General features: G+C 34.7%; 1 protein-coding gene across 2 annotated transcripts in view; it reads left to right on the forward strand.

The window, feature by feature from the left end:
- DCAF10 (DDB1 and CUL4 associated factor 10) overlaps window positions 1-15,560 on the forward strand; it is a 50,121-nt gene that overhangs the window by 13,897 nt on the left and 20,664 nt on the right. For both annotated transcript variants that reach the window (XM_070595228.1, XM_070595229.1), the window contains exon 3: window positions 8,680-8,877. In XM_070595228.1, coding sequence (XP_070451329.1) covers window positions 8,680-8,877 — 198 coding nt within the window. The remainder of the gene's footprint in view (window positions 1-8,679; window positions 8,878-15,560) is intronic.

Genomic DNA, 15,560 nt, shown 5'->3' on the forward strand with positions numbered 1-15,560 from the left:
TACACTTAGAGCACATCTCAATTCTGACTGGCCACATATGAAGGACTCAAAAGCCACATGTGGTTAATGGCTACCAAACTGGACAGTGTAGCTCTAGATAGTGACAACAAATAGGTAGGATGTATGGGGGAGTGTTGTTCAGTATCACGTGTTAAGGTCCACATCATGTTCAGAAGGAGGATAGAAATATTAAGTAATTTCAGACTCCTTCAGAAAAATGTATAATTAAATATATACAATGAAAAAAAAAAACTAAAAGTAACTAAAATAATAGAAATATATGTTATGCCTTCCAAACTAGCAGAAGGTGGGGGGCGAGAATATTGAAAACTTGATTAGTTCAGTAAAAGATAAGAAAGCTTAAAAAAGTAAAAAATAAAAAAGCAAAGGAAGGAGATGATAAATAGAAAACAAGAAATAGAAATAGTTCCAAATATATGAGTAGTTCACAAATGGATTGATCATCTTTATTAAAAGACACAGATACAGCAATTTAAATAAAAAACAAAATCATCTATATACTCTTTATAGAGATACAAAAAATAAAACTGCCCAGAAATGGGAAAAGAAAACTGATGTAGGTTATCATTATTGGACAGACGGAAGACCAAAGGCTTTAATAAGGATAAAGTGCAATGGTACATGTTAATAAAAGGGAAAATCCAGCAAGAAGATAGTAATCATCATGAACTTGTATGCGACTTGAAATATACAAAGCAAAAACAGAACGATAAGAAATTACAAGTCTAAAATCATAGTAAGAGATTTTAATATAGTTCCATCGAAAACTAGTAAATCAAGCAGATAAAAATTAGGCTATAGAAGATTTTAAAATATCCTGAACAACTTTTCTACTGAAAATCAAAATGCTAGATAAAATTTTAAATATATATATTTTTAGTGTATAGTTGAGCTGATAAGAAAGAAAGGAATCCTAGGGCCAGAAATGAAGTAGAAGCAGGAATGCAAAGAAGTAAATAGGTATTCAGCTGACTTTTACCATGGAGGCATCTGCCAAATGCTGGCAACCTTAAGCTTTGACAGGTATGAGGAGCACAGAGGATAGGAGAGTAAATTCCACAGACAGTTCAAGGTGAAGAGTCTAGGAGAAAACTCTGCATAAGGCTGGGACTTCAAAGGCTACGCTTTCAGCATAAAGGCGATCTAGAAATAAACCACCTGTTCATCTAGACTGTGGCATTGGATAGAGGAGTGTCAGAAAATCTCCCTGTGAATTTCTAACTACTAGCCAGCCTTCAAGCATGTGTGGGGCCCAAATTCACACCACCATATGGTCCAAACCCCTCCAGCCAGCAATTTTAAATTGGATCCAGGTTGGTAGTGCTGCCAGGTACCTGCATAAACAAATGCAAATCTTCTCTGGAGGAGAAAACTCGGTATTGAAAAGAAATCAGCTCTTCCCAAATTAATGTATAAATTTAGTGCAGTTTTAATCAGAATACCAAGAGGGTTAAAAAAAAACACAACAACAACTTGATTTTAAAATTCATATTGAACAGCAAAATGCCAGGAATATCTGAGACAGTTCTGAAGAAGACTAAGATGGTAAGAGTATTCACCCTCCAGATGCACTCTTAGAACAGAGATAGATTAAGTCAGCAATGGAAAGGAATAGAGCTTCCAGAAACACCCATGTGTATATGAAAATTTGATATATGACAGGAGAGGCATTACAAATCAGTGGGAGAGGGGAATGGAAAGGAGAGAATTAGTTATAGATATGAAAAAATAAAATAAAATCATATTTCTATCTCATACCATAACTAAAAATAACTGCCAGTTAAAGACCTAATTATGAAAGCACACCTTTAAAGCTTTAGAAGAAATAAAGAATATATTTATGTTCTAAGTATGAAAGGGATTTTTTTAGGATACAAAAAGCATAAACCATTAAGGACTGATAAATTCAACTGCGTTAAAATTTAAAACTTCACTGTAACTGAAGATATAACAGTGTGAGAAGATAAGCTACACGCTGGTGGGAGAAGATATTTTCAATTCACGTAACCAAAACAGGATTAGTGTCATAATATATAAGACAATTACCTTGGAACCAAAAAAGGAAGAGAATCACATAAGGGAAACTAAAATGAGCAATAAATATGGAAAGATTTTCAAGTTTACCAGTTATCATGGAAATGCAAATAAAAATAACAATGAAGAAATACCAAATATTGATAAAGATGTTGGGAAATAGAAACACTTAGATATTATTGATGGAGTACAGATTGGTAAAATTATTTTGAGGAGCAATTTAGCAATATCTGGTAAAATTGAAGATCAATTTTTTTTTAAGAAATTAAAGCATGTGTGAACAAGGAGTTGTGTAAAGAAGGTTCATTATAGCATGACCAGTAATAGAAGTTGGAAACAAATCTCCATCAAAAGGAAGGTAGACAAATTCTGGTATACTCAGACAATGGAATACTATACATCAGTTAAAATAAATGAACTGGAAGCATCAGCATCTGAGACACATCTCAGAAACTCAAGGTTAAGCCAGAAAAGCAAATTGTAGAATGAGTTGTACAGTGTGATACCATTTATATAAAGTTTGAAAATATACAAACATGAGCTTGATGAGGGCATGTATTCGTCTGTTCTCTGTTCTATCCCTAGCACCTGGAACTGTGCCTGGCATGAAGTGGGTGCTCATTAAATATTTACAGAATAAATTGAATGCAGAACAATACTGTAAATTGTTTATGGATACATACTTAGGAATTCATGGTATTAAAAATTTGCATGAGGAGTGACAAACAACAAATTTTGGATAGTGGTTCCCTCTGGAGAGGGAGGGAGGGGAATGGGTTTGGGGAGGGATATAGAGGGTATTTTGTGTTTGTAATGTACCAAAAAAATCTGAAAGAACAAAATGTTAAAATTTGATAAAGCTGGGTGGTGGGTATCACAGGTGTTTGTTATATTCTTCACAATTTTCTCTGTTTCTAATATTTTACAATTTAAAGATTTCTTATCTCAAAAAGAAAAGACTTGTGGGGCTGGCCCCGTGGCGGAGTCGTTAAGTTCGCGCGCTCCGCTGCAGGCGGCCCAGTGTTTCATTGGTTCGAATCCTGGGCGCGGACATGGCACTGCTCATCAGACCACGCTGAGGCAGCGTCCCACATGCCACAACTAGAAGAACCCACAACGAAGAACATACAACTATGTACCGGGGGGGCTTTGGGGAGAAAAAGGAAAAAATAAAATCTTTAAAAAAAAAAAAGAAAAAAAAGAAAGAAAAGACTTGTGTCAAGAGTTTGCCCCTACTGAAAATGACCAATGACTAATCTGCTGTTAGAATTTGTGTTACCAATGCCAGCTCTCATTTGCTGCTATCGGTGTGCCTGCCCTAGTAGCCCACACCTACAAATTTGAATTTGCTTCTTATCTGTTGGTTAGAAAAAACAGATTTTGAAGCTTTTTTAATTGTTTTTTAATTTTTTTAAAGATTATGTTCATAAGTAATTTTCTTTCTTTCTTTATTGAGGAAGATTAGCCCTAAGCTAACATCTGCTGCCAATCCTCCTCTCTTTGCTGAGGAAGATAGGCCCTGAGCTAACATCCGTGCCCATCTTCCTCTACTTTATACGTGGGACGCCTACCACAGCATGGCTTGCCAAGCAGTGCCATGTCTGCACCCGGGATCCGAACCGGCGAACCCCGGGCTGCTGAAGCGGAGCGTGGGAACTTAACTGCTGTGCCACCGTGCTGGCCCCTGAAGCTTTTTTAGAAGTACATATAACTTGAGAGTTTTGAGTGAGGATCTGAGGGGTCCTCTGGCATGAGCTTAAGTGTACATTACTTATTAATAATACTAACTTCCATTTTTTGAGTACTTACCATGTGCCAAACCTTCTGTGAAGCACTGTTCACACATTATGTTGTTTAATCCTCACAGTATCCTAATATGAGACAGATATTGTACCCATTTTAAGGAATGAAGAAACTGCAACTCAGATAAAGAGACTTGCCCAAGATCTTAGATATAGTAAGTGATAGGGCTGGAATTCATATTCAGTTCCATTAGACCAACTCACTCACTGTTCAGAGATGTGGGCATGCATTTCCTGATTTGGTTCTAGATAGTCATTTTGCAGTTAATTAGTAATGTCTTCTAGTTTATTTCTTAGTTTTGAGGTTTGCTTATCTTGTAAAATAAAAATATTGATAGTCGTGGAGAGTATTTTCTGTTGCTTCATATTTAGGGAAAGTAAGGGGAAAGGTATGTAATTTAAATTCTTAAACCAATTATACCGGCTTACTTCTCACTCACTATGACTCTGTAAGCCGATTTAAGAATACATTAAATAATCAAGGTCCCACCAATTATGAGGTTACAGGGAGAACTGAGGTTATCATAAGACTATTTACTTAGTGATATGGCAATTAAAAAATAATACCCATTTAAATATCCCAGAATCTACTTTTCCCTCTGATTGTCTTTGTTGGTCTTTTCCTCATTGTTATATTTTAAACAATAATGTAAGTGCAATGCTTACCACTGGGAACATGAAATTTCTTATCTTGCAAAGAATGTAGAATTTCACAAAACCCTGAGAATAATGTTGGAGAACTGATCATTTATATATCAAATCATCAGCAAATGAGGATCTGATAGAGTTAGACTAGTTATCAATTAGAGACAAGAAAATGACAGAAATGATGGCATGATAGACACTTCTAAGAAGTATGTGAATGTCTCATAGGACTACGGAAAGGCCCCTGGGAAAGTTGATAAAGCCTTTGCATGTTATATGGAAATCACCCTCTTTTTTATTATAGTACAAAACCTCAAATATGAAGTAAGGATGTTATATTCTGCTGTCATGATCTCACTGGAAAGATTATGAAAAAAACCCAAACATTTAATTTACTTGTTCTAGGAATTTGTATATAATTAAATAAATGTAAAAAGGTTGGTTGTTTTTTTTGCGCGGAAGATTAGCCCTGAGCTAATATCTTGCTGCCAATCCTCCTCTTTTTGCTGAGGAAGATAGGCCCTGAGCTAACATCCGTGCCCATCTTCCTCCACTTTATATGTGGGACGCCTACCACAGCATGGCTTGCCAAGTGGTGCCATGTCTGCACCTGGGAGCCGAACTGGCGAACCCCGGGCTGCCGAAGCAAAACGTGTGCACTTAACCGCTGCGCCACCTGGCCAGCTCCAAGGGTTATTTTCATGATTTTTTAGCTTGTTTTTTTAAGATAGTCAACAACACTTTCTTTCCCTTGTACAATGAAATGTGGGTACCCGTTTTAAGAAAATCATGTTTCAATTGCTGTTATCCTTTACCAATTATCCTCTCATAATGAAGACCTCAGTTTATCCAGAGCTGTTATAGTCGTATGTTGGGTTTGATGGGGACTTGTGGAGAAATTCTATAATTCAGAAACTCATAGATTTCAGTGTGTGAAGGAATGTTTCTTGTTTATTAGAGACTATAGAGTTAAAAATACTTTACAATTATTAACTTATTAGGCTAGACTGAGTTTTAATTTGAGAAGATTGAGCCAGATCTCCAAGGACTTTTCTAACACTTTGCATTCTCTAAATCTCTTACTTTGCGATAAGAATTGTTTTAGATTCTTTAACTGGTCTCCTAGTCTACATTCTTAATTTTCTATAATTTATGTACTATTTTTACCAATGATTCTCCAATACCAAAAATTTTAACAGGTAATATTTTGAGGCAAAAATGAGAAAACTAAAGTTAAAGTATTATATTTTTCCTTGAGGTAAACTTATTCAATTAAAAAGTATTAGCTTTTGTTCCAAGATTATATTCTTTCTACATTATTGGTATTAAAATATCCTTTCATGCAACAATGCTAATTTTTTCAGTGGCCTTATTGACAAAAACTTAAAAACTGATTCTCTACTTTATTTTATTTTTTATGAAAATCCAAGAGTTTTAGAACCTAGCCACCTCAGAGATCTTTCTGAAACTCTTATCTAATCATGTCACTCTCTTGCTTAAAACTCTTCAGGGAGGAGGGACCTCTGTGACCTTCAGTAATATAATCCCACTGAGGTTTTGAATCCATATGTGCATTAAGTATTTTCTGTAGACTAAATAAAATATCTTAATTATATTTTTTCCTAAAATTTTCAAATGTGTGAAGATACCATTATGATCATGATCAATTTATTTTAAAAGTTTGACTCACTTTCCAGTAGCTTTTTTCATTGTGTATTTTTTTCATTTATATAATTCCTGTCAGGTGTGAAGTCATTGAAATATTTTTACTTTAAAAAGCCTCATCAGTAAATATAAAACTATAAGGGAAGAAATGGATTCGGCAATATAATAATTAAAATTTTGATACAGTAAGAAAACATATAAACCACATTGAAAGATAGAAATATATGTGGAAAATGTATTCAACATTGTATTTGAAAAATGGAGGTATATTATCCTCACTATAAAGAGATTTTATAACTCAATAATAAAAGTAATACTGTGGTAGGAAAATCAGCAAGGAACACAAATAGCAATTCACAAAAGAAATCTTCTAATTAATATGAAAAAAGTTCAACTTTACTATAAATAAAAGTTTCATCTTAAAATAAGATATTTTTTCCTAGCACTTAGCAGAATTAAAAAATATCTGTGTGGCAAGGATTTAGAGAAATAGATACTCTCCTAACTGCTGGTAGAACTATATATTGGTATGTTCTTTTGAGGACAATTTGGCTATATGTATCAAAAGTCTTACATTAAAAAAAATCTCTTTTTAATTAGCAATACATTTTTCTGGGAATGTGCTTTAAAAATAACTATGGATGTGATCAATATTTGACTGTTAGGATGTCCATCATAGTGTTTTTTAATAGTAACAAATTGGAAGAAATGTAAACATCCAACAATTGCATATTTGTTTAAAAAAAAGATTAGAGTTCATACAGTGAATGCTGTTCAGCCATTACAAATGATTTTTGTCAATAAATCTTTAATGACATGGCAAAATAGTTATTAGATAGAATTAGGTTTGAAATATAGGAATTAGGCTAAATATCAATAACTGGTTATTTTTGGTGGCAGATTTTTTTCCTTTTAAAAAATATTTTCAATGGGCATGTATTTATAATTAAAAGATAGTTATTGGGAATCATTATAGAATAAATCCATGATATAGTCTCTGCTTGTCTCTACTTTCCCACATGCAGCACTCCTAACGACTCTTGCCTCTAAGAGTACACCATCCTCTTACCTGCCTCTGTGCCTCTGCCTACTCCTTGGGCACTCAAGTTCTTGCTCATCTTTTAAAGTCAGTTCAAATGACACCACCATGAAGTCTTTCCCAACTACCCTCTTTTCTTTGCTTATTCCACACAATTATTTTGTATAATTATGTATTTATAGTATCTTCTCCACTAGGCAGTGAACTCCTATCTCATTCAGCCATTTGATAAATATTTGTGAGTGCTTATTATGTTCCTGGGACTCTGTGTGTGTTGGGTACTGCAGATCTAACCATGCTCTACGCAGGCAGGTTCTCCTTGCCTTCAAGGAGTTAATAGCCTTGTAAAATTATTCCTTACACTGTGATATTAAGTGTTATGATAGAAGTGTAGAGTGCTTTGGGAGATTAGAAGATTGGTAAATCTACCCCACGCTGGATAGAGAGGGAAGGCTTCCTGGAGCGGATGAAAGCTGAACATTAAAGAGAAAGCAAGTGTTAGCCAGGTCAAGGGGGAGTGGGAAGGTGGTTTTAGGTGGCAGAAACAGCCTGTACAAAGGCCTGGAATTTTAAAATCGTGTTAAGTTTCAGGAAGGTCATTATGATGTTTGTGGATACTGAGGTTTATTTCTGACAGAAAATAATTATATATAATTCTATCTTGGAAGAAGCTCCAGAATTAATTTTTTCTACAAGAGGTTAGGAAGTCATACATAACAGCATATGTTAGAGAAAGCATCCTAATGTTGAATTAGGCAGAAATTCAAGTGTAATTGGTAGGTTTGTTATTTTTTAAGTATTTGTATAAAACATATTCTTACTGAGGATTGAGAAATGAGTGTAAAATAATTAAAAGTCTGAATTATAGAGAACGGATTTTGATTGTCTATCTTGTAATCTTGACTGGTCCTAATAAAATATTGCTGAGGGAGATTGTTTGGGGAATGCCTTTGAACTAACAGATAAAAATGGATGGCATTTTAATAGCAATTTTTGTACGTAAATGTCTTCTAAATAGAAAGAGAAGTTACTTGTAGCAGAGTAAATGTTTCTCATAGTTGTGAGCCCTTTACACTTAACACATCTCCCTCAGCATTCAGTCTTCAACATCTCCTCTGTCTCCTATTAAATTGTTTCTTACCATTTGTGTTTCCTATACAGATTCTAAAGTTCTTTCTCTGTAGCACTGTTGTCCAAAACACCTACCCTATTTCCAGTTCCAAATAAAAATCCATAATGTAAAGCAAATGGATAACATTGCAGTGTGGCCCTCGTTTAACCATAGTATCCTTTCCTGAGATTATGTGAATTATACTTACTATTTATTGTATATCAGAATCACTGGGTTTATACAGTGAATTTGTAGTCCTTTTTTGTTCATTTGTTTTCTTGACTAGGTAATATAGAGACTGCTTCTCAAGTTTTCTTTAATGAGATATTAAATAAACCAGGTTTTTTTTTTCTGCTTTGTAGATTTCTTGATAACCGGCTGTTTGCTACCTGCTCTGATGACACTACAATAGCACTATGGGATCTGAGAAAATTGAACACCAAAGTATGCACTTTACATGGTCACACTAGCTGGGTGAAGAACATCGAATATGATACTAATACAAGACTCTTAGTAACGTCAGGATTTGATGGAAATGTCATTATTTGGGACACCAACAGGTTTGTGAATAGGAAACCACGTTAGGATTATGAACAAAAAAATTTTTTTAAAGATGGCAAACAAATTCAGTGTTGTGTCTTAGCCTTCGTGTCTCTTTAGGAGAAAGAAACTGGCTTTGGGAAAAGCAAGCAAAAAGTGATTTCATCTTTTGTTACTTGCACTTAGTCATATATTGTGACTAAAAAATTTGGAGAAAATTATGTGGAAAGGAGACCAAATAGTATAGTTAATGATGAAAACTGGTTTATAAGATGAGTTTCCTGAATTTAAGGAATTTAAGGAAAAATATTTTTGTTATTCCCTTTGTAGAGCTCTTTTTCACTCTTTGGACCTTCAGTTCTAATCTATTTATTTTATAATCTTTGCACTTTGTTTTCATGCATTAAAAGAGTAGTTTCTTAGTTGGAGTGGTACTGATCCTTAGGGAAATGTTTGGAAATGATGTGTGGCGCAGTTTTAGTTGTTGCTATGGGAGAAGAGAGGAGACTTCCTCTGGCATAGTCAGCAGGGATCAGGGTTTCTAGACATCCTACAGTGCACAGCACAGTTGGCACAGTGGACCAGTTGTCCCACCTAAAATGTCAGTAATGCCTCTGTTGTGAAACACTTTATAAAGTGTCTTCTTACAGAGAAGTTGATTATTTTAAAGAGCTGAAGTTTGAGGAATAATGAAAATATTTCTATCTTATTGCTAGCTATGGTGAAATGACAATCCACTAAGACACCAGAATCATTTCTGAAATAGTCTTTTCAGAGATCATATGTAAAAAGAGAGGGAGATATTCTTAAAGATTTCTAGCTACACATATTGTTGAGCAGAGGATAGAGCTACTGATTATCTTCACACTAAGACAAGCCTACCTGTTACAATTTGGAAATAAATTTATTTTTTAAAATTTAGAAATAAAATTTGAATTGGAATATAAATGATAGTTTCCAAATTAATAGAAGGATAAAAGCTAATAAAACAGGATCAATCCAACAGAGGCAGAGAAGAAGGGGGAAAAATCATTAAAAAAACCCAAACAGGTGAATTCAGAAGCACAAAAATATGGTAGGCAGATAATCCAAATATCAATAATCACAATAAATGTATATTGTCTAAAGTAGCCAGTTAAAAGTGTTACATTGGATTAAAAAGCAAAACCAAACTATATGCTCTTTGTAAGGGACATATCTAAAATGTATAAATGCAGGAAGTTTGAAAGTAAAGTGATGGGAAAAAATAACAGGCAAATTCAAATCAAAGAAAAGCAGTTATATCTACATTAATAGTAGGCAAAATAGAGTTTAAGACATAAACAATTATTAGTGATAAAAAAGATAGTATCTTAAAAGTTTGTATCACTAGAACATAAAAGAATTCTTAGCTTGTATGCATCTAATAACATACCCTCAAACCATAAAAAGCAAAAATGAACCGAATTACAAGAAAAAAGTGAGAATCCTCATTTAAGTGGAAAATATTAAGACTATTCTCTCATTTACTAATAGATAAAATAAACCAAGAAATTAGTAAGGCTATAGAAGATTCTAATAGTCTTAATAAACTTGATATATTAGTCATATTTAGAATTCTGCTCCCAACCAACAATGAATACGTCCTCTGAAGCAAACTTAGAACATGCACAAAAACTGAGCATGTACTAGACCATGACATCAGTCTCAACCAGTATCAAAGAATTCTTACCACACGAACTATTTTCTCTGAACTCAGTACAGTTTACACAGGTAACTAAAAGTTCCCATGTTTGGAGACTTATAAACTCACTTCCTAAATAATTCGAGAAGAAATCATAGTGAAATCAGAAGATAGATGGAAAATTAATGAACTAAGCATCTTATTCAAAAAACTGGAAAATGATTTTTAAAAAAGGGTAAACCCGGTGAAAGTAGATGTATGGAAATGGTAAAGATAAAAGCATAAATTAATGAACTTGAAAGTGAAAATATAAGAATGATTTTTTTAAAGCCTGTTCTTTGAAAAAGCTAATTGAATATACAGTTCCATGATAAGATTCATCAAGAGAAAAAAGAGAGAAGACACAAATAAATAATCTTAGCAACGAAAAAGGAAACAACAAAAAAATATAACATAGAGTAAAATAATAAGATCAGGTTTTATTTATTTTTTTAATTGAGTTATTGATAGGTTACAATCTTGTGAAATTTCAGTTGTACATTAATGTTTGTCAGTCATGTTGTAGGTGCACCACTTCACCCTTTGTGCCCACCCCCCACCCCACCTTTCCCCTGGTATCCACTAAACTGTTCTTAGTCCATAATTTTAAATTCCTCATATGAGTGGAGTCATACACAGATTATCCTTCTCTCGCTGGCTTATTTCACTTAACATAATTCTCTCAAGGTCCATCCATGTTATTGCAAATGGAATGATTTTGTTCTCTTTTGCAGCTGAGTAGTATTCCATTGTATATATGTACCACATCTTCTTTATCCATTCGTCTGTTGCTGGACACTTAGGTTGCTTCCACATCTTGGCTGTTGTAAACAGTGCTGCAGTAAACATTGGGGTACATAGGACTTTTGGGATTGCTGACTTCAAGCTCTTTGGGTAAATACCCAGTAGTGGGATGGCTGGATCGTATGGTAGTTCTATTTTTAATTTTTTGAGGAATCTCCATACTGTTTTCCATAGTGGCTGCACCAGTTTGCATTCCCACCAGCAGTGTATGAGGGTTCCTTTTTCTCCGAAACCTCTCCAACATTTGTTGCTATTAGTTTTAGATATTTTTGTCATTCTAACGGGTGTAAGGTGATATCTTAGTGTAGTTTTGATTTGCATTTCCCTGATGATCAGCGATGATGAGCATCTTTTCATGTGCCTATTGGCCATCAGTATATCTTCTTTGGAGAAATGTCTGTTCATGTCTCCAGCCCATTTTTTGATTGGGTTGTTTGATGTTTTGTTGTTGAGTTGCGAGAGTTCTTTATATATTATGGATATTAAGCCTTTGTCAGATATACGACTTGCAAATATTTTTGCCCAGTTAGTGGGTTGTTTTTTTGTTTCAATCCTGTTTTCATTTGCCTTGAAGAAGCTCTTTAATCTGATGAAGTCCCATTTGTTTATTCTTTCTATTGTTTTCCTTCTCTGAGAAGACATGGTGTCCGAAAAGATCCTTTTAATACTGATGTCAAAGAGTGTACTGCCTACGTTTTCTTCCAGAAGCCTTATGGTTTCAGGTCTCACCTTTAGGTCTTTGATCCATTTTGAGTTTATTTTGGTGAATGGTGAAAAAGAATGGTCAATTTTCATTCTTTTACATGTGGCTTTCCAGTTTTCCCAGCACCATTTGTTGAAAAGACTTTCTTTTTTCCATTGTATGCCCTCAGCTCCTTTGTCAAAGATAAGCTGTCCATAGATGTGTGGTTTTATTTCTGGGCTTTCAATTCTGTTCCATTGATCTGTGCACCTGTTTTTGTACCAGTACCATGCTGTTTTGATTACTGTAGCTTTGTAGTATGTTTTGAAGTCAGGGATTGTGATGCCTCCCGTTTTGTTCTTTTTTCTCAGGATTGCTTTAGAAATTCGGGGTCTTTTGTTGCCCCATATGAATTTTAGGATTCTTTGCTCTAATTCTGTAAAGAATGTCATTGGGATTCTGATTGGGATGGCGTTGAATCTGTAGATTGCTTTAGGTAGAATGGATATTTTAACTATGTTTATTCTTCCAATCCATGTACATGGAATGTCTTTCCATCTCCTTATGTCGTCATCCAATTCTCTCAGAAAGGCCTTGTAATTTTCATTATATAGGTCCTTCACTTCCTTAGTTAAATTTACCCCAAGGTATTTTATTCTTTTTGTTGCGATTGTGAATGGTATTGTATTCTTGAGTTCTTTTTCTTTTGGTTCATTACTGGAGTATAGAACTGCTACTGATTTATGCAAATTAATTTTATACCCTGCAACTTTGCTGTAGTTGTTGATTACTTCTAACAGTTTTCCAATGGATTCTTTGGGGTTTTATATATATAAGATCATGTCGTCTGCAAACAGCGAGAGTTTCACTTCTTCCCTCCCTATTTGGATTCCTTTTATTCCTTTTTCTTGCCTGATTGCTCTGGCCAGGACCTCCAGTACTATGTTAAATAAGAGTGGTGATAGAGGGCATCCTTGTCTCATTCCTGTTTTCAGGGGGATGGGGTTCAGTTTTTGCCCATTGAGTATGCTGTTGGCTATGGGTTTCTCATATATGGCCTTTATTATGTTGAGGTAGTTTCCTTCTATGCCCATTTTGTTAAGAGTTTTTATCATAAATGGCTGTTGGATCTTGTCAAATGCCTTCTCTGCATCTATTGAGATGATCATGTGGTTTTTATTCCTCAGTTTGTTGATGTGGTGTATCACGTTGATTGATTTGCGGATGTTGAACCATGCCTGTGTCCCTGGTATGAATCCCACCTGATCCTGATGTATGATTCTTTTGATGAATTGCTGAATTCTGGTTGCCAAAATTTTGTTTAGAATTTTTGCATGTATGTTCATCAGTGATATTGGCCTGTAGTTCTCTTTTTTCGTGGTGTCCTTGTCAGGTTTTGGTATCAGCGTGATATTAGCCTCATAGAATGTGTTAGGAAGTGTTCCATCTTCCCTAATTTTTTGGAATAGCTTGAAAAGGATAGGTATTAAATCCTCTCTGAAAGTTTGGTAGAATTCCCCAGGAAATCCACCTGGTCCTGGGGTTTTATTCTTTGGGATGTTTTTGATTGCTGTTTCAATCTCTTTCCTTGTGATTGGTCTGTTCAAATTGTCTGCCTCTTCTTGAGTGAGCTTTGGGAGATTGTAGGAGTCCAAGAATTTATCCATTTCCTCTAGGTTATCCATTCTGTTGGCATGTAGTTTTTTGTAGTATTCTCTTATAATCTGTTGTATTTCTGCAGAGTTTGTTGTTATTTCTCCTCGCTCATTTCTGATTTTGTTTATTTGAGCTTTCTCCCTTTTTTTCTTTGTAAGTCTGGCTAGTGGTTTGTCAATTTTATTTATCTTCTCAAAAAACCAGCTCTTTGTCTCATTGATCCTTTCTACTGCCTTTTTCGTTTCAATAGTATTTATTTCTGCTCTGATTTTTATTATTTCTCTCCTTCTGCTGACTTTGGGTTTCATTTGTTCTTTTTTCTCTAGTTCAGTTAGGTGTGCTTTAAGGTTGCTTATTTGGGATTTTTCTTGTTTGTTAAGATGTGCCTGTATTGCGATGAATTTTCCTCTTAATACAGCTTTTGCTGTATCCCATATGAGTTGGTATGGCATGCTATCATTTTCATTTGTTTCCAGGTATTTTTTAATTTCTTCTTTAATTTCTTCAATGATCCATTGCTTGTTCAGTAGTGGGTTGTTTAGTCTCCACATCTTTGTGCCTTTCTCTGCTTTTTCCTGTAATTAATTTCTAGCCTTATAGCACTGTGATCTGAGAAGATGCTTGTTATTTCAATTTTTTTAAATTTGTAGAGGCTTGTCTTGTTTCCCAACATATGGTCTATCCTAGAGAATGTTCCATGTGCACTTGAGAAGAATGTGTATTCAGCTCTTTCAGGGTGGAGTGATCTATATGTGTCTATTAAGTCCAATTGTTTTAGTTTTTCATTTAGCTCCACTATTTCCCTGTTGATTTTCTGTCTGGATGATCTGTCCATTGATGTGAGTGGGGTGTTGAGGTCCCCTACTATTATTGTGTTGTTTTTAACATCTTCCTTTAGGTCTGTTAATAGTTGCTTTATGAATCTTGGTGCTCCTGTGTTGGGTGCATAGATATTTATAAGCAGTATTTCTTCTTGATGAAGTGTCCCTTTGATCATTATATATTGTCCCTCTGTGTCTCTCTTTACCTGTCTTATTTTGAAATCCACTTGGTCTGATATGAGAATTGCAACACCTGCCTTTTTTTCCTTGCTATTTGCTTGAAGTATTGTCCTCCACCCCTTCACCCTGAGTCTGTGTTTGTCCTTGGGGCTGAGGTGTGTTTCCTGGAGGCAACAAATTGTTGGATCGTGTTCTTTAATCCATTTTGCCACTCTGTGTCTTTTTATTGGAGAGTTCAATCTGTTCACATTGAGAGTGATTATTGATGCATGTGGACTTAGTGCTGTTAATCTGTCGCTCGTTATCTTGTTTTCCTGCATTTCTTTTCCTGTTTGCTTTAGACTACCCATTTAATACTGCAATTTCTTATGCTGGGTTTCTTAGATTTTTGCTTATTTATGATTTGTGACTCTGTTCTGTACTTTATTTTAGTGTCTACCTTGAAGTTTGTATTTAGAATCTCGTGTATAATATAGTCTATTCTCTGGTGGTCTCTTACTTACTTGACCAATACTGATTTAGACCCTTTGCTCTTCCCCTCCTAAATAATTATTTTCATTTTTTATTCCAACTCATCTTATTAATTGGTAGTTAGAGTGCTAAGATCGTCCTTGTTTTGGTAGTTTCCTTACCTTTACCCTAATGCTATAATTGAATATTTGCTATCCTGTTCTGGTTCTATCCATCGGTCTCCCTAGTCTGTGGATTGTGTCCCCTTTCTCCCTTTTTTCTTTTTTCAAGTATGAGCGCCTTCTTGAGGATTTCTTGTAATGGAGGGCCTTTAGTTACAAATTCCCTTAACTTTTGTTTGTCTGGAAAAGATTTAATTTCTCCCTCATATCTGAAGGAAATTCTTGC

Source organism: Equus przewalskii, chromosome 26 (genome assembly GCF_037783145.1).
Source record: "Equus przewalskii isolate Varuska chromosome 26, EquPr2, whole genome shotgun sequence".
NCBI lineage: Eukaryota > Metazoa > Chordata > Mammalia > Perissodactyla > Equidae > Equus > Equus przewalskii.